The sequence below is a fragment of the Rutilus rutilus genome, assembly GCF_951802725.1.
Source record: "Rutilus rutilus genome assembly, chromosome: 7".
Classification (NCBI taxonomy): domain Eukaryota; kingdom Metazoa; phylum Chordata; class Actinopteri; order Cypriniformes; family Leuciscidae; genus Rutilus; species Rutilus rutilus.
In genome coordinates, this window is record NC_140221.1 from 16270235 (window position 1) to 16295751 (window position 25517).

Sequence of the window (25517 nt, forward strand, 5' to 3'; positions counted from 1 at the left end):
AGTCTGCATGAATCTATATTGTGTGGCAAGCTCTCATTTGTAAATATTTGCACACTTTTTATGCCTTCATTAAATTGACTTAATAGAAATCAGCTATTGCTCGTGCTCATCCCACTACACTACACGTCACGGTTGTCGTAGCTGGTGAAATAAGACACCGCGCTCGCGCTTCCTGGTGTGTGTTCATGATGTGTTTGGAAGCATCTTCTGGGAACTTTGATTGCGCACTGCGAGCTCAAGGTAAGATATCAACTGAACTGTACCCTCTAGGTTAAACGAAGAAAATATCCGACTTAAATGAGTTACAAACTGCCAAGTCTCTTAGAATTTATTAGAGTTGATTTGACAACTGTTTTCCCGGGGAAGCAGAAGCAGACTGGAGTGAAATGTTTATATGATCGGTGCATGATGAAATTTTAATAAGTTATAGCAAGTTGTTTTTTAAATCAGTCGTCGATTAATTAAGAGTCAATTAAAATATTATTAAATAACTGTTGGCAACACTTTATTTTACAGTATCCTTGTTACACGTACTTGTTACGCACTAACAGTAAATTATGCATAATTAAAGCAACTAACTGCAAACCAAACCCTAACCCTAAAGTAAGTACGTGCTGTCAATTAATATTAGCCAGTATTTATTTGTGCAATTACAAGAAGAACACTGAAATATTTATCAAATGCTTTTTGGTAACACTTTTCCTTTTCCTTATTACACGTGTTACATGGGTACTTGCTCTAGTAGTAGCAGTAAATGATGCATAATTAATTACAAGCAACTAACCATAAACCAAACACTAACTCTAAAGTAAGTACGTGTTGTTAGTTAATATTATCAGTACTTCTTTTTGCAATAACAACAAGAACACTGAAATATTTGTTAATTGCTTTTTGGTAACACTTCTTTTAATTTTTCCGTGTCCTTGTTACACTTTACATATACTTAGTAGTAACAGTAAACTATGCATATTTATAAGCAACTAACCATAAACCAAACCCCAATTCTATAGTAAGAACATGTTGTTAATTAATATTATCCAGCCTACTTATTTGTGCAAATTATCCTTATTTATCCTTGTACACTGAAATATTTATTAAATACTTTTTGGTAACACTTTATTTTACAGTGTCCTTGTTACACATGTTACATGTGCACTTATTATAGTAGTAACAATAAATAATGCATAATTACAACCAACTAACCATAAACCAAACCTTAACCCTTGTGGAAGAAATTTAATGTTCTATTATGTTTGCACTTAATTATATTCATAGAATCTTAGAAATATGATGGTAATTAGATTAATGTGGTGTCGATACATATTCTTATTAATATATGTATGTGCATGTCCTTGTATATGACCGGACAAAAGTTAATGTGACTAAATGTATGACCGAGACAGAGTCTCCATTCAAGGGTGTAATATGATTAAGTATGATAGACAGATCTAAACAATATGTTAGTTATGGCTAAGATGTATCTTGATGTAGCCTCTGGGAAAACAACTTTGGGTTAGGAACAACTATAAAGAATGAAGGATACCCCCCACCCGTTGTCACACTCTGCAGGCACTTTGTAATGACTGTATGACTGCTGACCTTTCCTTGCAAGGGAATAAATAATTGTAAAAGACAATTGATCCATATTTGTCTCTTATTCAGTGATGTAAAATTGTTTGCCACTACACCCTACTAAGTACTTATTTGTGCAATTACACTGTAATAAGGTCACCAAATATAGGATATATATATATACAGTGCGTGCAGAATTATTAGGCACGTTGATTTTCTGATTATATTTTATTCCCAGGAACATTTTGCCAATTCCAAACCATATTAATCTAAATAACTACTATTAATTTTGTATTTAATCATTTATAATTTATAAATCCCATTATTATCACTGGCAATATTGTATGACATATCCAATAGCCCCACCCTCCCCAGAGTATGGTGAACCATTCAAACCAATAAGTTATCACTTTTCTTCTTTTAACAGCCATCATCATGTTCTCAATAATATTGGTTTGGTTATGTTATCACTATAATCTGGAATGTAAAAACATGATCTATCCCAACATTTTACAGTAATCTATTCTATATAACATCATCTCAATATTTTTCCCATTTCAACATTAACCATTGTCAAATCATTCTCAGTGCTGTTTGCTATTGCTAACACAGTATAGCCCACATGAAAAATAAAATGATAGAACATAAAACATAAATGAACATAAAATACCTCGAGCTGCTTTCACCTAAACATAAATGTTCTTAATAAAATACATGAAGACTGCTTTTTTATAGGCTTTATAGACAGACAGATTGAGAGTGACTCTTGAAGGACCAGCACCACATCCTCTTCTACCACTGTTTGAAGAATTCATATTCCAGAATCTGACATTAAGTTTTGGGAGTTCATTTTTAGTCCATCTCTGCAAAACGGACTTCAGGGTAGGAGATGGACTAAAAATAAACTCCCAAAACGTATTAAAACGTATTCTGGAAGATGAATTCTTCAAACAGTGGTAGAAGAGGATGTGGTGCTGGTCCTTCAAGAGTCACTCTCAATCTGTCTGTCTATAAAGCCTATAAAAACCAGTCTTCATGTATTTTACTACACTTCAGCTTGTGATTCTTATTGAGTGGGGGTCATTTTTTAGGATTCTTACCTAACCTAAGTCTCTGAGATCACCTTGACTTCTGGAGACTCCAGGTAAGTTGGAGTCCTGGAAAATGGTTGCTCTGGAGACTAAAGGGTTCCTGATGGTTTCACACTTAATTCTTCACCTTAATTCTTCATTCTTTTGCTGTCTTTTCTTCTCCACCTGTTTTTGTCTGACCCTGCTGACCCAATGAGCATTTCACTGTCTAATGCCTTAACCGCAATCTCTAGTATTGCATTAGTATTGCATTCTTCTCATGGGCATTTAATAATTGTTTTACTTTTAAGTCTGAGTTAAATCTTTTTTGGGCTTATTTTATCTGTAAAATAAAACGTGCCTAATAATTATGCACACCTAAATATAAGGCGTTTTTCATGTCCAGCCTTCATGAACAATTATATATCACTTATAAATGATTAAATACAAAATTAATAGTAGTTATTACGATTAATGTGGTTTGGAATTGGTCAAATGTGCCTGGAAAAAGAATATGATCAGAAAATCAACGTGCCTAATAATTCTGTATGTATAATATCCTAAAATGTAAAGTGGTGGTATTACAATACCAAGGTATTTAGATATATTCCAGGGTACTGACTGAATGATGTTTAAATTATATTTGCATGACTTTGAACAATACCCCAAAACATATGGTACCATCATGTCCAAAAAACTTTACCATACCAGTGCACTTATTGGTACTTTAGTTTCAAAAACAAATAATGGAGTACATACTGTTGTTCATTGTTTGGTTTTTGTTCAGTGATTCAGTTCAGTGCCCACAGGAGATGCTTTAAGAGTTCTCAGCTGTAAAGAAAAACAACCGGAGTGGAGAAATGGCAGGTGACAAAACTACATCTGAGGACGTTCACTCTTCCAGAGTCATCAGGCTGGTTTTCTTGGCACTGCTGCTTGACTTGCTGGGTTTCACATTAATACTTCCACTGCTCCCTTCCATCTTGGACCACTACAGTCAAACTGGGGTGAGATCATCATTCGGATATATTGTTGTTATAAAAATCTCCAAAGGTGTTTGCCTGGCTCTCTATTCAAAAAGAAATGCTGCTGTAATTTGACCTAGATTAGTCATGCATGTAACTGTAGACTGTGTGACAGTGCATAATGCATTCCAGTCAGGACATGTTTCCCCTAATTTTGAAGAAACAGAGCATTTCTTGTACAAAAGTCAGCGATGACTTAAGTGATTGCATACTGAATGAATGAACTTTATAATATTAAATAGTTTAGTCTGTGGAAAACCTCCAAGCTCAGAGCTGTTCTTTCTTATTAAATGACGCTGAGAATGGCTTCATTCACATTTTAATGTAGCACGGTCTCATTGAACTATTCCAATTCATTTGTTATGTGTAAAGTTTTACTTGGTTAAATTTTTCCACACTGGATGGGGAAAAGCAGCCGTTGAATAGGAACATAATAATGTGAACTGGAAAATAAAATTCTTGAGTAGTTTTTTCTTCTTTTCCAGTACAAATATATCTAAACATTCTTAAATAAAGATATATTTACTTGAGAAGCAAAATGACTTGTCATCTGAAAATCAGGTGATATGTTTTAAAAAATTAGGTGAAAAATATCTGTCAGAATGAGTGGGGTAAAATGCACTTATTTAAAAAAGAAAAAAAGAATTATTACTATACTGACAGATTTTAAGCACAAATTCACTTAATTTAAAAAAAAAATGTTTAAGAAAACAATACTTGATTCTCTTGATTTAAGATTTTTTTTTAGATATTTGGAATGGAAAAATGACAAAAATGTGTGTATAAAATGGCTTTCGCATATGATTTTGATGTTGTAATCTCTGCATCACTTTTTTCCCGTGTTTTCTACAGGACGGCGTTTATCAGTCATTACAGAGCGTAGTGGACTGGTTCAGAGGGGCAGTTGGAGTTCCAATGGACACAAAATATAACAGTGTTCTTTTTGGAGGTAACTTCAATAGCCTAAACTGGCTGATATTGAGGGTTTCTTTAAATGCAGCACATAATTCGAACTGACCTTTTGAATTAAGGACATGTACATTGATTATCTTCTTCTTTGGTGTCTTAGGTCTGATAGGCTCTCTCTACTCTTTACTACAATTTCTGTCATCACCCATTATTGGGGCTCTTTCAGATGATTATGGAAGAAAACCAATGCTCCTGTTAACAACTGTGAGTATAGACCATACTGACAAAATTAGATAATATAGGGCAGGGAACTTTTTTTTTTATAAGTCAAACACTTTTGACCTAAAATATTTATTTGGAAGTAGGCCCTGAGATTTTAAGTTAATATTTCCATAATTTAACAACACATTCACATGTTCACGATTCTTGTGTTGGTTAATGGTCATATGATATGCAGGTAAACGAATAAAAAAATGCATTTATATATTTTTAAGCCCCAGGTTGAATTGATAAAAATGAATAAATGAATAAAATAAATGAATCCCGGTTTTGGGAACTCTGAGATAGGGTATTAAGAGAGATTGAAATGCTAACATATTAACTTTAATATATGTCAATGACTCCAGGCCTTTTGTAGACTAAGTAGATCTAAGTAACGTTCTCCTTGTTTTTCAGGTAGGTCTCATGGCGTCCTACATTCTGTGGGCTTTCTCTCACAGTTTTACTCTGTTTCTGCTGTCTCGAGTGGTGGGAGGCATTTGTAAAGGAAATGTCAGCCTGTGCACTGCTGTTGTGGCGGACCTGCCTTGCCCTAAAGCAAGAAACAAGGGAATGGTGAGTTACGGTCATTAACATCATTAATTGATGCTTTCAGGACAGATTTGACATTTTTAACCTTATAACCTTTGAGTGACTTGAAGATTCATTGAGTTTGTTTTCTTCTGTTGTCAGGCAATGATTGGTGTTGCTTTCTCCTTGGGGTTCACATTGGGTCCATTAATGGGAGCATACTTTGCTCTGAGACTCAAAGACGCTGAGGTGTTTTATCAAGGCCCCGCCATGCTGGCTGTCCTTTTTTCTTTGGCAGACCTTCTTTTTATTTTCTTCATGCTGCCAGAGACTTTACAAAAGGTCAGCAATGTGACAATATGCAACAACCAGAGGCTAACTTTTAATAATTATAGCTATAATTTAGTGACTAAAATAATGCTTGGGATATGTAATCTGCCATTTCAGGTACATTGTAATAATATAATGTTTAATATGTAATTCTCAGTGAACTCTGGTGAAGCCTGGTTTCACAGACAGGGCTTAGATTAAGTCAGGATTAGGCCTCAATTCAATTAGGACATTTAAAGACCATGCTTTTTCAAACATGCCTTAGAAAAACATTTAACAGGTGTGCATCTCGAGACAAAACAATGGCACTGACATATTTTAAGATATGTATGCAAGTTTCTTTCAGCTAAAACAGCCCAATAATGCATTTTAGTCTGGGACTAGGCTTAAGCATTGTCTGTGAAACCAGGGGATGGTAACATTTAAAGTTGTCATGAAATGGAAATTCACCCTATCTATTTTCTAAATACATCTTATTGATCATATTGCGAACTATTCATAGATGCATGTTTGCATGTAACTTACTTGAAATATTTAACCTAATTTGTTTCAATATATGAGCAACTTTATTCAAATTAATTTTTCTTGGAAAGAAAGTCTATTTTCTGTGCATGTGCTTGACTTTAATTCATTAGCCGCAGTGTGTCTGATGTTTGACCCACTTAACAAAGTGTGGTAAACAGTAAAACAATTGCGCTAGAAACTAGTGTATTTATTAGTACGCTTGCATTCAGATCTGCCTCCATCCAATCAACAACTGATGGATTGAACCAAACCCCAACCCTACATTTTAATCGGCTTCACTCAGATGTACGTCACATTACGGAAGAAAAGATCTGGTGCTACTTCCATTACATCGCAACTTTAATCACTTTCTGAATAGACTTCAACTTTGTTGTAATAGTTTATAGCATTGTCTTTAATTCTAAATGTAATGAATGCTTTTCATGACTCAGGGGACATCAGAATCTTCAGGTATTCAACAATCTGGAGATCTACTTCACCCTGTTGCACTTTTCAAATTCACTGCGGTCACAAGAACAGAGAATCCACCATCTGAACAAAGTGAGAGCATAAAGTTTCTACATGAAGTAAAACTTAACCAGATAGAATAACGAATGAACTGACACATTTTTTTATGATGACTTTTCTTCACAATAGAAATGCAAAATCTTAAGGTGCTTGGATTGGTTTACTTCACATATCTATATCTCTTCTCTGGGTTGGAATTCACCTTGAGCTTTCTGACACATCAGCGCTTCCAGTTTTCAAGGTAAGGCCTGAATCTGTAGCTAACACAACATTGCTGAATGTCACAACTTCTGCAAAATGGCTACAGAAGCTGTGGTTAGTGCTGCTACTGCAATCGAAGAAAAGTCTAACATTATAAAGCATGCCATTGTCTTCAACAGATAAACCGTCCGTTGCAAATCTAACTAATCGATTTTGAGTTCAGAGATGTGACCCAGGAAGTTGAGAAAAACAGCCTGTGGGTTTATTTGTATGTAGGCATTAGGAACCAGGAAGTTTTGGAGAATTTATTATACATCATAAACAACCAGAATGGGGGAAAGTAACTGAGCAAAGGTCGAAGAAAAGTGTTAGCAGCCCCTAGGATAATATATGATTTCAATTTACCAACGTACAGTCTGAGATATGTTTTGCTTAATCAGAACCGTGACATGCATGTATCATTGAGCAGCTGAACCCTATGGTGTTGCCTGATGTTTTTAAAGTCAAACACTGCCGCCTTCTGTTGTAGCATGCAGCAGGGGAAGATGTTCTTTTTCATCGGCATTACCATGGCAGTGATCCAGGGCGGATATGCCCGCAGGATCAAACCAGGTCATCAGATCCAGACTGTTCGCGTGGTAAACTCTTTCATGCATTACTGGATCACAAGTCAATTTAAATTTTCTTGCAATTTTCTTGGAACTTCAATGATTAACTACTCAAAGGCCTGCACATTATGACTACATATTTGTTTTCATGTTTGTGTATTTCAGGCAATTATATCACTTGTACCAGCCTTCTTGCTCATTGGAATAGCATGGAATTTGACACTACTCTATTCAGGCTTATTTTTGTACTCTTTTGGTAAGCAATTGTGCATCAGTTATGTCAGTATACAAATGCATTAATATCATTCTTTTTTTTTTGCATTAGTATTTCAATTTGTAATAATTAATGTATTTATTCTTGCAGCTGCTGCTATTGTTGTTCCATGCCTTTCAACACAAGTGTCTGAACATGGTGGGGTTTTTTTCTATGTTGTTGTTGAGTGCCTTAAGATTTTATCCATTCTGTAGGTCATTACTTAAAGGGATAATTCACCCAAAAATGAAAATTTTTCATTAATTACTCACCCTCATGATGTTCCAAACCCGTATGAATTTCATTCATCTTCAGATCAGAAAACAAAGGAAGATCTTTTTGATGAAATCGGAGAGATTTCTGTCCTTCCACTGAAAAGCTACGCAACTGTCACTTTGACGCTTCAAAAAGTTCATAAAGAGATCGTAAAACTAATCCATATGAATTAAGCGGTTTAGTCAAAAAATTTCTGAAGAGACACGATCGCTTTATATGATGAACAGATTGAATTTAGGCTTTTATTCACATATAAACAGAAGCTCAACCGAACCTGCTTGACGTACGAGAGCAAACCTCTTTGGTTAATGCGGAAGCTCAAACGTGCTGCGTTACACATGAGAATGAACGTCATTCGTTCTTGAAGAGGCTCAAACGTGCTGCGTAACACGAGAATGGACCTCACTGGATTTCACACATCTAGCGAACATGCTTGAGATTCCGTTTACCACAACTGATGTGTGAGTTGATGAATGTTCATATGTGAATTAAAGCCTAAAAGTGAATCTGTTCATATAAAGTGATCGAGTCTCTTCAGGAAATTTGGACTAAACCTCTCATTCATTTGGATTAGTTTTACGATCTATTTATGTGGTAAGTGGTAGTTGCATAGCTGTCAATGGAGGGACAGAAAGCTCTCAGATTTCATCAAAAAGGTCTTCATTTATTTCCTGAAGATGAACAAAAGTCTTACGGTTTCGGAACGACATCAGGGTAATTAATAATAGAATAAAAAAAATTCTGTTGGCTATCCCTTCAAAAGGATAGTTCACCAAAAACTGAAAATGTTCCTTTTTTTTCTTCTGTGGTACAAAAAAGAAGATATTTAAAAAAAAAAAAACATGGTGGTGACCGAACAGTTTTGGTTACCATTGACTTCCATTGTATCAAGAAAAAAAACAAGACATTTCTCAAAATATCTTCTTTTATGTTCCACAGAAAAGAAAATGTCGCACAGGTTTACAACAACATGAAAATGAGGAAACGATGAAATAATTTTTTAGTTCTTGAACTGTCCCTTTAATAATGATGGTAATGATCTCTCACACTTCTGTTTAGTTTGAATGTGTGATGGTGTTAACAACGTCTGTGTTGATGTCTTAGGCACAGCCAGTCAGAAGGGAACAGTAATGGGAATCCTTCGTAGTCTTGGAGCTTTAGCTCGAGCACTAGGCCCTATTGTGACTTCTACAGGTAAACAAATAATAATAAAAAAAGATGAAATGTCTTTTTTTCCATATGTACACTGAGTGATTACGTGAACAACCCTAACTATAACTTTCCTTTCAATTACTGTATATCATTTATATCAGTCTGTACCTTTGTTTTTGTTTAGTTTTAGTTTTAGTTTTTTTGCAGTTCTCAGCAAATCATAACATTATTAATATTTTTATTTTTCAGTGTACTGGTTGGCTGGAGCAGAATTATGTTTTATAGTCAGTTCGGTGTTCTTTATAGTCCCTCTGATTTTACTGAACCAGCTGAAGAGTCAGAAGGAGGCGTGAGATCAAGAGTTTTGGGATTCACTATTGTGTCATCAGGGGGTCAGACCTCTTTTTCCTCTTAAATAGTGTTTGTTTACAACAACAACAAAAAAAACCATACAGTGTATTTGTAACGCTTATGAAAATGTTGACTTTTCTGTTAAAAATAACAAAGACTGTAAATAGTAAAACAATAATTCATGAATGTATTTTTTTTTTTTTACAACCCAACACAGAGGTCAACAGATATGGATGTTTATGCCTCTAGTGCCACCGTTTTATATGAATTACAATTTTATAAATATTTTACACACAGAGAGGTACGTGTTTATATATCAAAATGTGTATTTCTGAATGTAATTCATACATTCATAAAACAATAAAGATGATTGTCTATTGTATTATTTTATATCTTAATTTTTTTTTTAATTTGCATAGCACATGATTGAGTGATTCATGATTGAATTCTGTTGGATGCTTACAAAATGATTATCGTTGGATAAAACTACTCGCAGAACAAAATAGGTCTTGCAAGAAGGTTTTTTTTTTAACGTACATATTGTTAAACAGGTTCAACTAATTTATCTGCTGAATATCACACATTGCAACCACCAAGTGTGTTGAGTAATGTCACTTCAGACCACCCTTCAAAATAAAAGTTCCCGCACCGCTTGAGCTTGTTGTCAACTTTGAGCTTAATCTTTAATTATTTGGCCTACCAGTTTTACATCTGAGCCGAACGGACTACGTCTTTTTAAAATGGAGTTTGTTAAAGGCCGGAAGGTATGAAAGATCTTACTATTTTGGGGTTTTCCATAAACGTTAGCTTATCATCATGACTGTGTTGACATTAGCTCAGAATGATGCCTAAACGAGCTATCTAGAAATCCCATATGCTGGTGAAGCCGACACAAAAGAGCTGCTGAAAGATGTCGACAGCTAAACATGCGTCACGCTCACCTTCTAACGTTACATGTTATTTGACATGTAAGGCAGTATCTAAGTTTGAATCAAAGTTTGCATGGTGTTCACTTCAGTAACGTTACAGCTGACTGCTAACCGATCCAGTAACTTACATCTCCATTACGACAACAGTCATTCTAAAATATATACCTTTACCGATGAACTGTTAAAATAATAAACGTCAGTTTGTAGCAAATATTAAAACGTATTTTTAACCGAATGTGACTTTGATTGAGTGGATTATGACATAAACCTGTTTACCGAGTGGTGTAACGTTAGTCTTTAACTTCGGTTTGCTGCGTCATTATTTGTCATGGATTCAGCATCGTTTGTTTAAACGCAGATTTGTGCACTAGCCTCGTGTTGTCTTATCACCTATCTGTTCTTTGAACCTGTCTCTGTGCTCACAGACAATGAAGGCTGGAGTTGTTGATCCTCTGAAGTTGTTTGATTCATAGCCTTCCACAGCAAGACAAAATGGAGGATCATTTAAAAAGGTAAATATAAGTGATTGTATGTGGCACCTGCCTTTATTTTCCAGTCAAAGCAGGCCAGCATTTAGAAATGATTCATCAACATAATATTCTTTTTCCAAATAAGCACATGCAGTGCCCCCAAAAGACTGAGATACTAAAAATGTAATTGATATTTAATTGAAATTGCATTGCATAATATAATAAACTATCAAATAAGTGCTTTGGGGAAATCCCAGCCACAATTTAACTAAATTAAACCTTTGTACAGTATGACCCAGATTCACCTAAAACATGGCCATGAGTTTGTGGGAATCAGTTCTTAATTCGTGGCCACGATATGGCTTCCTGTGCCATTTTGAAAGGTCTCATAGGTCCAAAAAGGTGTCATAATATGAATCCATATTAATCAAGTGTTTTTTGTTTTTTTGTTCATCATATAAAGCGATCGTATCTTTTCACAAGACTTCAATTAAAGTAACTTGATTCACTTTAAAATGTCTTTATGGCCATTTTAGATCTTGTACATTTTGGTTACCTGGACTTTCAATGAAGGGACAGAAACCTCTCAGGTTTCATTACAAATATCTTAAAGGGATAGTTCACCCAAAAATGAAAATTCTGTCATCGTTTACTCACCCTCATGACATTCCAAACCCTTAAGACTTTCGTTCATCTTCAGAACACAAATGAAGATCTTTTTCATGAAATCTGAAAGTTTTCTGTCCTTCCATTGACTGCTACGCAACTACAACGTTCACGCTTCAAAAAGTTCATAAAGAAATCTTAAAACTAATCCTGTTAGTTATAAGACAAGAAATATCGTGATGCTGTCAAATTGTAGTGAAAAAGGGATAGGCCTAGTTCACCCAAAAATCATTTACTCGCCCTCAAGCCGTTCCAAACTCATAAGACTTCGAATAAGTTAATCTTTGAAACAATTTAAATTGATGGTTCGCCCCAAAAATGAAAATTCTGTCATTAATTACTCACCCTCATGTCGTTCCAAACCCGTAAGACTTAAGTTAATCTTCGGAACACAAATTAAGAACTTTTTTATGAAATCTGAGAGATTTATGTCCCTCCATTCACAGCTACACAATGAATTCATAAGATTGTAAAACTAATCCATATGAATTGAGCGGTTTAGTCCAAATTGTCTGAAGAGACTCGATCGCTTTATATGATGAACAGATTGAATTTAGGCTTTTATTCACATATAAACATTGATCAGCAAGCATAAACAGAAGCTCAATCAAACCTGCTTGACTCACAAGATCAAACCTTTTGTGGAAGCTCAAACGTGCTGTGTAACACGAGAATGAACCTCATTGGTTTTCGCACATCAAGCGAACATGCTTGAGCTTCCGTTTACCACAACTGATGTGTGAGTAGATGAATGTTCATGAGAATAAAAGCCTAAATTCAATCTGTTCATCATATAAAGCGATTGTGTTTCTTCAGAAAATTTCAGGGACATAAATCTCTCAGATTTCATAAAAAAGTTCTTAATTTGTGTTCCGAAGATTAACTTAAGTCTTACGGGTTTGGAACGACATGAGGGTGAGTAATTAATGACAGAATTTTCATTTTTGGGCGAACCATCAATTTAAATTGTTTCGAAGATGAACTTATTCGAAGTCTTATGAGTTTGGAACGGCTTGAGGGCGAGTAAATGATTTTTGGGTGAACTATCCCTTTTTCACTACAATTTGACAGCATCACGATATTTCTTGTCTTCATTTTAAACTGTATATCATTTGATTGAATTGTCCAACTGCATTTTGGGGCCACTGTACATCACATTGCAGTGGAGTATAACAGTATGATACATATGAAACTAGTATGATTTTGATTTTTTTTTTTATTACACACAGAACTCCATCTAAAAACACCACATGCCAGTTATCACCTGAGGACTGGTTCAAGAAAAGGCAGAGATCAGTAGACAATCAGTATGACGCGGCACAGAGAATGCACGGCTACAACAGCAGCTTTCACACCAACAAGAGCGCTGATCTCAAAACCCGTAGTGGTTTAAAAGAAGGCTCAAACAAGCAAACTGTAAAGGTCTGATTCTAGTATGGCCATTTGGATGATTTGCATCTTTATACTGTTGCGCATTTAAAAGCCTAATGAAGTTTTGTGATCTTTCAGATGTTGAAGGACAACAGAGCTGAGCCTTCCTCTCAGGACAAAAGACTTAGCAGGAGATCAACAGACAGAGGTGCTAATTCTTTTCAAGAAGCCTTTTGATAATAATTTCCTGATTAAATCATAATCAATTTGATTCTGTTTCCAGGTTACAGAGGGACCAAACCTTCCCCAAACCCCGCCGAGAGAGCCAAATCGGCCATTATATGTAGTAGCACATTTGAAATGAAACTTGCTGATTTCCCGGAATTGGGTGATATCACACCAAGCAACCATACAGCAGCTTCCCTGCACCAGGAGCCAACAGTATGTTCTAGTGCAGTCATGCCAGCAGAGCGTCAGAGTTCACCAGCACTCATTTGTAAGGTAACTATCATGGATGATGGTTTGAGCCAAAGAACACATTGTTCTGGTAAACCACAAGCTGTTTTCTAACAACTTCACGGTCTCACTGAAGCTTGGCAATGTTTTTTGTTAGAATGTACCGAAACGAAGAACGAAGTCTGCACAGCAAGTCCCATCCAGTGGAAAGTGTGACATGTCATTAGCTGTCAAAGCAGGTAAAGATGTGCAAACATGCTTCAGAAATCAAAATGGACCCTATTTATTTCCCTAAATTCACCATGAAATCAAAATTGACCATTCTTATGTTTTATGCTATATTGCAGTATGTATTATACATCATTTTTTTTGTTTAAGTTATGTCCTTGTAATCTTTAATCAAAACCCCTCCCACTTGCAGCAACATCTCTTCTGTTCTCTGATGACGTGTTTACTGGCGCGAGGACAGGACAACCTGTCACTCACATGACATCACAGCAATAGCACACCACAACAATCTAATGATTAAATCTAATCACAAAATTAAAGGGACACTTCACCCATTTGCATTAAGCTTTGTATTGTTAGAAACCCAGTCATATATTATAATAAACGTGGATTTTTCGTTCATTTTTCCCTGAGATGGGAGAAATAAGGATTTAAGTGTTTTACTTCCTGCTTATTATGACGTAAAAATCATCATTTTGCGTCATAATAAGCAGGAAGTCACATTTCATTGAAAAGTGTAGAGACTACAAACACTAGCTCCTCATTATTCCAGGGGGCGGGACCCGCTCACGCTACAGACCTATTACAGATCAGTGGGTGGGACTTCACTTTCTGAAACTGAAAGCAATATCCTCCATCTTGTTTGGAAGCTAAGCTAACAGGCACTGTGGAGCCAGCTGTGAAGATATGACAATAGCGGAGGGTAACGTTACTCAATATGATGTAGAAGAAGAGGATTTCGGAAGTCTGCTGCTCGAATCGGGTGTTTGTGGCTACCTTTACAAGCCACATTATAGCGAAGAGCAGCCGAGGCGGAAGACCTGCCTGTCGCGGACGAGAAGCCCAGACTGGCTCGAGTTAGGGCGGACTGGTGGCGCCGGTGATCTCACTATGCAACTACGAACCGCTACGAACACAGAGATAGAGTCCGTCTGCGGCAAAGAATTTCTCCTAGACGAAATCTCTGAATCAGACGAGGACACGGACGTTTGTGTTGTGAACCATCCTAGTTTCGCACGGTCGCACCGCATCTGACTGAACATCCCGGTAACGTTACCATGCAATAATTCACCATTTCGAAAGAAATACAAATGAGGAGTAATTCATTAATGAGTTCGCCAAATAACTAACGTTAGACATTTTGTGTGAAATGAATTTCAAGCTCCGGTTGTAGGTAGCTAGCCTTATGGACGGATGAGTGATTCATATGCTGTTCTGGATTAGTGGGAGTGGCTTGCGCAGCTGTGCAATGTGGTGCATTGTGGGAGTTGTTGTCTTTCATACAAATGCGTCCTGAAGTTACTTTCTTTCTTTCCTCGGTCAAGAAGGCACCAAATTCAAAATTTATTTTACATTTCGACTACATATATGACCCACTTTCAATGAAGATCAATGTTCCCATGGGTGAAGTGTCCCTTTAATTCCCAACCTACATTATTTTTTTCTTGTTTTGAGAAGCCACTCTAATATATATGTAACAATAGGGAAGAAAACACCATTGTTACATGCTAACTTAATACGCGTCTTCCCTTTTGTTATTTTGTACAATTCGTCAGTTCATGTTATTTCAAGGAAATAAATCAATTGAATATTTAGTTTCATCTCAATGGGAAATATATCATATTTCGGAAATGGGTTGTGAATCTTTTTAAATTAGATATTTAAATTCAATATTAAAGGAATTAAATGGATCATATTTTTTTTTATCCAATCTGATTTAGATCAGGATAGTGCAATATCCAATCCCACTGGATCTTCTGCTCACTCCTGGGCAAACATTGCCTCTCAGCCTCCCAGAGTTATCCAGAAAATCCCCAAAGCCAACACATCTTCCCAGGTAAACTACTGCACTGTCCATCAGCATTTTGAGCATGTACTATACAAAATAGTGATCCAATTTGCACAAATTTTCTGTTTCTAGGAGGATTTATCCTCACAGCAAGTAGAGCAGAAAACAGAGAAGAAGAGGAGGAAGAAAAAGAAGAAATCCAAAACCGTATCTGAGAACACAGAAGAGACATTAGAGGAACATCTGATACAGCAGGAGCCACCGAAGTTTGAGGTAAAGACTGTTTATGTATAGTATCATGTCACATGATATGATATTTTCTGAAATTAGATTTTAGAATTTGTTATGTTTAAGTTGTAACTAATTGGTGATTGGTGTTTAAATCAGTGTCATTATTGTTGACTCAAACTATTAAATAATAAATAAAAAAAATTAAATAAAGCTGAAATAAAATATTAACATTAGATGAAAAACTTAAAAAAGATGCCTTGCTTTGAAAAAACTAACTGAAATAAGTTCAAGATGATGTACTAAAATGACTAAAACTAACAAAAATGCTCAAACTCAAACAAAAATTGAAAAACAGTACTATAATGGTATATAAATAATACTAAAATAACTGGTATACATTGGTTTTAGAAACTTTTTTGCACTGATAATATTACTTGTTGAAATATTGCTCTTTTTCGCCCTTAATTTTCTTATGTTTGATCGGTAACCTACATAGAAGCATAATGGTGATTATCTAAGTGTTGTTTTTGTAGGATGAAGAGGAGTTTCCAGACCTGTCGCTTGCATTTGTGAGTTTACTCTTTTAGCCTGAGCACATTGTGATGCAAGCAGTTCAAATAAAATATTTTACATGCACATGCTTTATTGTATCATCTGGAATTACATTGATTCAGGAACTCAAAGGACATTCAGAAGCACAAAAAGAGCGATTGTCTCTACACCCAGGGATAAAACACAAAGCCACTACACCCGCTTCTGCCTCCGGTGACTCTAAGAAAACACAGGTTGGTGTCCGTTTCCAGTGCAATTTTTAAACCCTATCAAAACAAAACACTCTGTCCATCATGTATAAGGTTGTACTTGTACAGTTAAATCTGATTGAACTTGACAATACTATGCAATGTAAAATGAATCACTAAATGATTTTTCTGAAAAATGAGACAGTCACACATGTAATTGATTCTTATCCCATCTTATGTCATCAGACTAGTCAGAAAAAGTCAAAGGTTCCTGTACAGCTTGACCTTGGAAACATGCTGGCATTTCTTGAGCAGAAGCAACAGTCTCAAAAATCCAAACAAGATCAGCGACCAGTAACACTTTCAGGTAAGAAATATAAGTGGATACGCTTTTCTTTTTTTTCTTTTTTTTTTTTCTTTTCTTGTGGTGTAATGCATTTAAAGGGATAGTTCACCCAACAATTAAAATTCTGTCATCATTTGCTCGTTGTTGCAAACCCATAAGAACTTTGTTCATCATTTGAAACACAAATCAAGATATTTATAATGAAATCTGAGAGATTTCTGTCCCTCCATTGAAAGTATATTCACCCAAAACACTGACTAAAAAGAATGTAAAATTAATTCATATGAATCGGAACGGTTTAATCCAACTTCTCTGAAGAGACACGATCACTTTAAATGATGAATAGATTTAATTTAGGCTTTTATTCACATATAAACATTGGCTGCGTCCAAAATCTCATACTCTCTTAAGTAGGTACTTATTTTGAATACGTAATTACATCATGACTGCTAAAAAAGTATGTTCTATATAGTATGAATGTAATACTGACATTCGCCATGTTGTCATTATCATGTGACCTACCAGTGTCAGTTACGCCGCCTCACTGCCATTTACAAATCCTCTCCCGTGGCCTCATGGGATAATAAACTGTCCATTGGATGCACACTTCAGAATCTCGCGCAGAATTAGGTCATCCGGGTACTTTTTGCCTTCTCTTTTATGAGTTCTGTGAATTCGGACATACTTATTTTGTCACGTACTGTTTTTCGCCTACTAAATAATAGGGAAGTATGCGATTTCGGATGCAGCCATTGATCAGCAAGCAAACAGAAGCTCAACCGGACTTGCTTTACGTGCAAGAACAAACCTCATTGGTTCTGGCAAAAGCTCAAACGAGCTGGCATGAGGCAAGAATGAACCTCATTGGTTCTCGTGCATCAAGCGAGCACGTTTGAGCTTCCATTTTACCAGATTTGAGCACTCTGCTCTATGTACATTTGCTGATCAATGTTTATATGTGAATTAAAATCTGTTCATATAAATTGATCATGTCTCTTCAGAAGACTTGAATTAAACCGCTCAATTCATATGGATTACTTTTCCTTTCTCTTTATGAACGTTTTGAAGCGTCAAGAGTTCTGGGTGAATAAACTTTCAATGGAGGGACAGAAATCTCTCAGATTTAATTAAAAATATCTTCAATTGTGTTTTGAAGATTTACAAAAGTCAAACAGGTTTGGATTGACATGAGGGTGAGTAAATGTTGGCAGAATTTTCATTCTTGGGCGAACTAACCCTTTAAAGCAGGGGTGCCCAATCCTGCTCCTGCCGATCGACTGTCCTGCACAGTTCATCTCCAACCCTAATCAAACACACCTGCCTTTAATTTTCAAGTGATCCTGAAGACCTTAATTGACCAATGGCTAAGCCACGCCCCCAAACGCGATGAGCCAATCACAGTGCGCATAGCTAACCCAATACACTCGGACATTCTCTGCTTCAGTTTTCATTCGTTTTTATATTTTTTTTCTTGTCATTTTTGCTTTTAAACAGCGTGTGTGATTTTGGTTGGGTGACAGTTGTAGGTTACAGTTTGACAAGAGTTTACAGTTTGACAAAAGCACAATGTTGTGTTTTACACAAATATAAGTAGGCTAAACACTTTGCAGTTTTAATGATGTCCTGTATGAAGAAAATGGAGTATGTTTTTATGTTTCCACTGTTCGATCGCGCCAATCTTGATATCGCAGCCTGTTCATTATGCTGCGTTCACACCAAACGCGAATAGAGCGTCAAATTCGCGCGTATCGCGTCTAGTTCCACGCTTGAACATTTTGAATCCATTCGCGCGCCCAAAGCGAATAGGACGCGCGTATAAAGTGAGCGTTTGAAGCGAAATAGCACCAAACTATAACGTTTACACTGTGAACTGTAAATCTTTGTCTGGAGCTGAAGCTTATCGACCTTCTCAACAATGAAATTATTAATATAACCCTCCAATGCATAGTTAAGGCCCCTTTGGTGACTTCGAGATGATATATAATCTTTCTGTCTCCAAAAATCATCAATTGTCTCCTGCTGTGACAGCTAGCGCCTGTTACCGAATGTTGACTCTTTGTCCGAGTGAGTGGAGGGGGCGTGGCTTAGCCATAGGTCAATTGGTTGCTTCAGGTGTGTTTGATTAGGGTTGGAGATGAACTGTGCAGGACAGTCGATCAGCAGGAGCAGGATTGGGCACCCCTGCTTAAAGACTTTGTAGGACACCATGATGTTAGTCACCACGTCGAATATAACAAATAATATTGCCGTTGTGTTAGTTGGAGGAGCTCTACCTGTAGTCCACAAAGAAACTTCAGTTCAGAAAAAGCAATGGCAGCAAGAGAAAACACCGCACAACCCGCTGGACTCCACTTGTCCCTTAGTGAAGAAGGGAAAACAGCGAGAAGTTCCCAAGGCGAAAAAACCAACACCTCTCAAAAGAGTGAGTCCAGTGTCCATTTAAAGGTGCAGTGTGTCATTTCTGTGCCACTGGTGTCGTCAAACAGAATTATCATTTATATTTGGTGCTGCTATTAGTGCAGAAATCACACACCTTTTAAAAAAAATGTTGCATTTTGAATCCGTTGAATCTCTCTGTTTTTGATAAGCATTCTAAAAGATGTTTTGCATTTTGAACAATTGAGGTCATTCTTCGGGAGAGAGAGGAGAGAAAACAGAACCGTCTGCTGGAGGAGAGAGACCCGGCCCGAGTGTCCACTGAGGCTGCTGAAAAGGAAACTAGTAATAGTGAGAATCCTTCTGAAACAAGCCTGCCTGACAATGATCAGCATCTTCTCACAAGTATGAAAAGTATGGAAGTATGTTCACAATCTGTATCAGACATAGATGAGAACCCTGGACTCGTTGGTACTGAGGAGTCAGAGTGTGACCAGCCTGGTTCGCCATCTGATCACAAGTTGGATGACAGTGTGTCAGAAAATGCAACACTAAAATCCTGGAATCCCAATTCCAATCCCAATCTTCCCAAAATCCACAGCAGGAAGTTCAGAGAGTAAGAAAATCAATGTTATTTTTTGGTTATAGTAGGGGTTGGCAATATGACCAAAATCTTATAATCACAATATGAGTCTTTTTATTAGACTGTAACGATATATATCACAACGATAGTCATTTCTGCTTTAAATAAGGTTTATGTAATATAAAAATTTGAGATACCATAGACATAATTTCATAATTCTTGTCACCAATGTCAATATCACAAACTAATTCTAGCCTAACTAAATAAATAAAAAACTCAAGCTTACTGAAGACATGCAAACATTCATTGATAAAATAAGAACAAATTAATTAATTACAAGCAATAGGCCATTTTTTCTTTTTTACAAAAGAACAAAGACACTACCTGAAAAAATTCAAGCGCTAAATAAGAAATGCTACATAAATTGTATAAAGTTATCAAATGTATATAAAAAAAAAAAACACTGCGTGGTATTCAATTTGTAAATCAAATACACATTGTTCTGATTAAAATGACAAAAAGTCAAGAGCAGTGAGTGATTTTCTCTTTTGTTGTTTGATTAACATGAATGACAGACAGCAGGAATATTAGGCTTCTTTCACTTTAAGGGCTGCCCGGATCCATTATAATGTTACACGTGTTTCCTTTCGCAACTGTTTACGTTCACTTAAGGCATAAATGACTGTGTTTACTAGGATACTTGTGAAGACAGGCATTTTGTGAGAGTATTTAACCATTCAAGGCCAATAAAGACTCAAAAATCACTTGTTTTTAAACCATAATGGTTAAAATCGCATGCAAACGTTAAGCTTTTGTGACACGCACAGCACAGCAACGTCACACAAGCGTAACCGCGATGGAGACAATAGTCCAAAATCTCTACCGGTTGACAAATTTCTACCCGTTAATCGTTTCTACCGGTATATCGCCCACCCCTAGGTTATAGTTTTGTTTCTCAAAGATATGCAAGATATGTTTCCAAAAAGACATGATGAAATTAATGTCTGGGTCCTAAAATTTACATCTTTTCAAGTGATGGAAGAAAATAAATGTAGTAATATTAATTATTATTATTATTATTATTATTATTATTATTATTATTAATTTGTAGTTAACATAGTTTTCTTCTATTTCTACAGCTACTGCAACCAAGTGCTTAGAAAAGATGTAGATGAATGTGTGAGCAGCTTACTGAAGGAGCTGGTGAGGTTTCAGGATCGTCTTTATCAGAAAGACCCCATGAAGGCCAGGATGAAGCGCAGGCTGGTCATGGGCCTACGAGAGGTGCTGAAACACCTCAAACTCAGGAAGGTCAAGTGCGTTATCATCTCGCCCAACTGCGAACGTATACAGTCCAAAGGTAGCGTGAACTTAGCACAAACTCACATTTCAATTCACGTCGCAGCTTGTGTGTTGTTGCTGATTGATGGCCTGTTGTTTTAATGCAGGAGGTCTAGATGAGGCTCTTCACACTATCATTGACACATGCCGGGATCAAGGTGTCCCGTTTGTGTTTGCCTTGTCGAGAAAGGCGCTGGGCCGCTGTGTTAATAAAGCCGTCCCCGTCAGCTTGGTGGGAATCTTTAACTACGATGGCGCACAGGTGAGTAGTACTAGAAGTTTATGGTATTGTTGATTCTTGTTAAGAATCTTGAGTGGCATTACTGTAAATTTAAAATAAGTCATTATACTTAACTGATCGTATTAATTCAGTGAATTTTGCTGATTCCTGTACATGTAATTATTTCATGGCCACAGGACCTTTATCACAAAATGATTGAGTTATCGGCCGAGGCCAGGAAAGCATATGAGGTGATGATTGCAAATCCGGAGACAGAATCGCAGGAACAGAAGGAGGAGCTACAGGAGGTGGAGCCGTCGGGAGAACCTTCTGGAACAGAAGAGCCAGAGTACAGTACGTCCTAATTAAAAAGCTAAAAATAGTGTGAATTCATTGCTTTTGCGTGCAATACTGCGGTTTCATTATTCTCTTAGTTAACTACTCTGTTAAAATACTCGTAACTGTTAAATGTGTAACTTATTTGCTTTGTTTATAGGGATGCCAGACATGTATAACCCCAAGAGTTTTTGTGAAACTGTATCAGTGATTGACGATATGTGTACAGATATTGTGTAAGATCTACACAAAATGGATGAAATTAGATTATTATACACAATGTGTGCTCAAAGTTCTCTAAAATGAGAACTGAAAATGAATTCTCTGGAATTTACACATTTCTTAATTACCTTGGGCCACAGTGAAATTAAACTGCCCCTATTATGTTATTTAAAAGGTTCCTAATTTTGTTTTGGAGGTCTCCTACAATCGGTTGACATGCATCCAACGTTAAAAAAAAAACACTTGAATATTTTCATAATATACATTGCAGCATCACCGCTTTTCTCACAGTAGCTGTGTTTACATGGACCCTAATAATCCGACTGTAATCGGACTAATTGCACAATCGGAATAAAAAAAAGTCACATGTAACCAACGTCAATCGGAATGAATTGGCCAGATCCGTTCAGATTCATTTGGATTGTAAGGTGTGGTTTAAACCTTTTGTAATCCGATCGAGAGGACATGTAAACACTTGATCGGACTGAAAACAAAACTGGAAAGTAAAAATGGCGTATGGAACGAGCTGTTGTTGAATGAAGCATCATAAATGACTGTTGTGTTATTCTAAAATTCTCCTTCCACTTATCATCTTTGAAGTGGAGCAGAACAACGTCCCACCAGTCCTTGTTTGGGACTCTCATCCACAGACTGTTTTGGGGACGGGAATGGTCGTTTTTACTGCTTGATTAATATAAGCGACATGGCCCAACAGTTTATGTGCTGGTCGTCTCCTAATTGGCACCCGAAATCAAAGAAAAGAAGCAATTAGAGTAGTATGCGCAAACAGCAATAATTGTCTATATTTGTGCAGTGTGCACATGACATGAGCCATTCCAATTAAAAGCTTGTGACATAAACGAGCAAATCAACCCAAACACTTTTAGTGTTCATGTAAACACTATATTCGGGGATTCATCAATCAGAATTAATTCATTCTGATTGAAACATAAGGTGTCCATGTAAACGTAGCTAGTGTACGATTCGATAAAGGACTCAGTCTCTCTAAACCCCTCCTTTTCCGCAAGACTGCTCTGCTCTGATTGGTCAGATGGCCCAGACTGTTGTGATTGGTCTACTGCTTACAGAGAGTGTCAGAAACTAAACATCATGTTAGCCAAATATAGATAAATCCGCTTGAGTTTTTATGGAAGGACTTTTTGAAAGCATCATTAAAGTGCTAATCATTTGTTTACATATTTTGATGTAATAATGTATGAGAATGTTTTGCTCACTGCATTTTGATTCACCCATTGGTTTTAATCTGTTCTTTTCACAGTTAAAATCTGGAGGAAAATGCTTGAGAAAAATTACAACCACCCTTTCCTGAATTTCGAGGACCAGTTTTCATCCGTTTCCATTGGTTCAGAGCAGCTCCTGGATGATGATGATGAAGAAAGTTGATGGAAGTACATGGACGAATGAGGCAAAAAAAAAAAAAAAAGGTTTTGTTTGTTTGCAGTGTCAAGGTCATGCTTCTGTGACACGGCAACGGATCCACTACAGTGTATCCAACCCCACGTGAGCCTCTAGCACCTTGTTGTGAGATGTCAGGAATAGCTTGAAATACCAAATGTGCCTGTCTAGAGGATTTTATTAAAAAATGTAAACATATTTTCCTGTGACCTGGAATGGTGTATTAAATCAAGAGGCAATACAGCTGAAAATAGCGAACAGCCCTTGACTACATATTTTCTTATAGAAATCATACTTAGTTTGATGTTTCCACAGTGTGAATGGTGAATATTTTTGCAAATAGCCAATATCCCTCTATTTCTATTCAAATGAGTGTAATAGTTTGATAAAATCATAGGAATGATCTAAACCACTTAATTTATGTATATGTTTACACTTGTAAATCAAATGTATTTTGCTTATCATGTCGAATGCACAATTTTACTGATCATGACCACTGTGTTTGCAGCCCACGTATCGTCATTATTGGCAGGTTGCTGTTTAATTCCGAAGGCTCATAAGCGAATGATTGTTACGACCGTGAACTGTTTGTGGAATACCTCTCCCTCCTAGTCCTGGAACTTATTAAACATCACTTACCTAAATCATAGTCGCCACTTTAAATTTATTAACCCTCCTCTGGCTGTTCCTCAACACTAGCTAATCCATTAATACTGAGTTCTTGAGGTGGTTCTCCTTAAATTTCTCAATGTGAGTTTAGCTCTGTCTTTATGCTATCGGCTGCAGTTAATAGGGAATGTGTGTGTTATGCAGTTGTGTAGTCGAGTTTATGGTATATTCATGTAGCATAGAGCTAACAGTTCACAACTTCACTTGGTAGTAACACTATTTTTCACATATTAACCTTTTTCCCTGCTTCTGTGTAGTTTCAGAATGTTGACCTTGGGACCAAAACATTGTGATTGTGAAGGATTTAGAGTTTTCTCCAGTATTTGCAATAAATTCATTGCAATAAATGATCTTGTGTCGGAAATGCCTTGTCTTTGGAATACCAATATAAATTTCATAGATATCAGAAATGTATATGTAGTGCTTTAAGGATTAGTCATTATTTTCTATTGTTAATGTTAAAAAATAAAGAGTTTTTTTTTTTGTCTGTCCATTAACCTAAAAAAGTTCATAAAGACATTGTCTTCTGAAGAGACATGATCACTTTACATGATGAACAGATTTAATTTAGATTTTTATTCACATGTACACACATATAAAAGCACATAAAAACAGTAATCCACTCGATTCATATGGATTACTTTTACGTCTTCCTTCAGGATTTATTACAAATATCTTTATTTGTGTTTTGAAGAGGAATGAAAGTCTTATGGGTTTGGAACGACATGAGGGTGAGTGAATGATGAGAGAATTTACATTTTTGGATGAACGAACCCTTTAAATTTCATTATCAAATGAAACATACCATCACATCTATCCCTACCACAAACATCTGACTTGGGTCTACAAAATTAGGTTTATAGGCTACTTGAGAATGAAAAGAATGTTAACTGATCTGGAATAAACCACCAATTCTTGGCTGAATCAGGTCTCTGTCTCAGAAGTGTTGTTTTTCTGTTTCATGAATTTCACTAAGAAAATGTTCAACTTTTTGATTATAACTTTTTTTTTATTTTAGCTTAAGACATGAAATGCAAATCTGATGTTTATTGAAATGGTACAAAATAAAAATTCCTAACCTTAACAAGTGTCTCTGGATTTTGTCCAGCAGTGGATAGAAAACTGCATTACACGTGCCATTGTCAGTGAAAGAATGTGAGGAGCTCATGCTAGAAACAACAATGCACCTCTGTGCTAACAATTATATTCCACAACATCATATTCATCAAACGTCTTGAGCTCACACGGTCACATCACAAACAAAATGAATGCAGTATATGTACCACAATGGGTGGTATAAAAAAAAAAAAAAAGCCTTACATTGTAATTTAAACTAAACAAAAAAGCTGCACAACAGTACTACAATTTTCTTTCATGCTGAACCGAATGTTTGTCCTTGTATAGTGTTAAGTCAATGTTTGACTTAAAGTAACTCTTTACTGCAGACCATAAATGTTCCATGATGAGATCAGCTGACCCGTCTATGTCTGCCGCCGTAACTAGCTCCTCTGAGGCGGTTCATTTAATATTATTTTCAAAAAACATCAAAGGCCTGCCAGA

At 36.3% G+C, this 25517-nt stretch overlaps 2 protein-coding genes across 3 annotated transcripts; both read left to right on the forward strand.

The window, feature by feature from the left end:
• Window positions 1–137: 137 nt before the first annotated feature.
• LOC311293169 (major facilitator superfamily domain-containing protein 10-like) lies at window positions 138–9950 on the forward strand. Of its 2 annotated transcripts, none has more exons than XM_084413248.1 (13): window positions 138–240; window positions 3430–3649; window positions 4520–4616; window positions 4737–4840; window positions 5252–5410; window positions 5528–5707; window positions 6652–6760; window positions 6857–6968; window positions 7458–7566; window positions 7702–7792; window positions 7901–7948; window positions 9170–9259; window positions 9467–9950. In XM_084413248.1, the coding sequence occupies exons 2-13, from the start codon at window positions 3503–3505 to the stop codon at window positions 9568–9570; spliced, it is 1350 nt and encodes a 449-aa protein (XP_084269374.1). In that variant the 5' UTR covers window positions 138–240; window positions 3430–3502; the 3' UTR covers window positions 9571–9950. The 2 variants fall into 2 exon arrangements, with proteins under 2 accessions (XP_084269374.1, XP_084269375.1); XM_084413249.1 differs by having other exon boundaries at window positions 182–240; window positions 3438–3649.
• A 221-nt stretch (window positions 9951–10171) lies between these two features.
• LOC311293167 (selenocysteine insertion sequence-binding protein 2-like) lies at window positions 10172–24427 on the forward strand. The gene is made up of 17 exons (XM_084413246.1): window positions 10172–10332; window positions 10923–11009; window positions 12863–13055; window positions 13143–13212; window positions 13288–13505; window positions 13618–13699; window positions 15410–15525; window positions 15610–15750; window positions 16242–16277; window positions 16383–16493; window positions 16695–16815; window positions 19053–19216; window positions 19419–19786; window positions 20893–21113; window positions 21202–21356; window positions 21512–21668; window positions 23152–24427. The coding sequence occupies exons 2-17, from the start codon at window positions 10990–10992 to the stop codon at window positions 23274–23276; spliced, it is 2298 nt and encodes a 765-aa protein (XP_084269372.1). The 5' UTR covers window positions 10172–10332; window positions 10923–10989; the 3' UTR covers window positions 23277–24427.
• Window positions 24428–25517: the final 1090 nt, after the last annotated feature.

What these genes read in the sequence shown, in the direction of transcription:
- LOC311293169 (XM_084413248.1), top strand. Translation starts at nt 3,503, where the DNA reads ATGGCAGGTGACAAAACTACATCTGAGGACGTTCACTCTTCCAGAGTC. An exon ending in AAGCAAGAAACAAGGGAATG is followed by an intron (nt 5,411 to 5,527) that starts GTGAGTTACGGT and finishes TTCTGTTGTCAG; the next exon opens with GCAATGATTGGTGTTGCTTT. An exon ending in GAATCCACCATCTGAACAAA is followed by an intron (nt 6,761 to 6,856) that starts GTGAGAGCATAA and finishes TCTTCACAATAG; the next exon opens with AAATGCAAAATCTTAAGGTG.
- LOC311293167 (XM_084413246.1), top strand. Translation starts at nt 10,990, where the DNA reads ATGGAGGATCATTTAAAAAG. An exon ending in AAGCCAACACATCTTCCCAG is followed by an intron (nt 15,526 to 15,609) that starts GTAAACTACTGC and finishes TTCTGTTTCTAG; the next exon opens with GAGGATTTATCCTCACAGCA. An exon ending in GTGACTCTAAGAAAACACAG is followed by an intron (nt 16,494 to 16,694) that starts GTTGGTGTCCGT and finishes TTATGTCATCAG; the next exon opens with ACTAGTCAGAAAAAGTCAAA.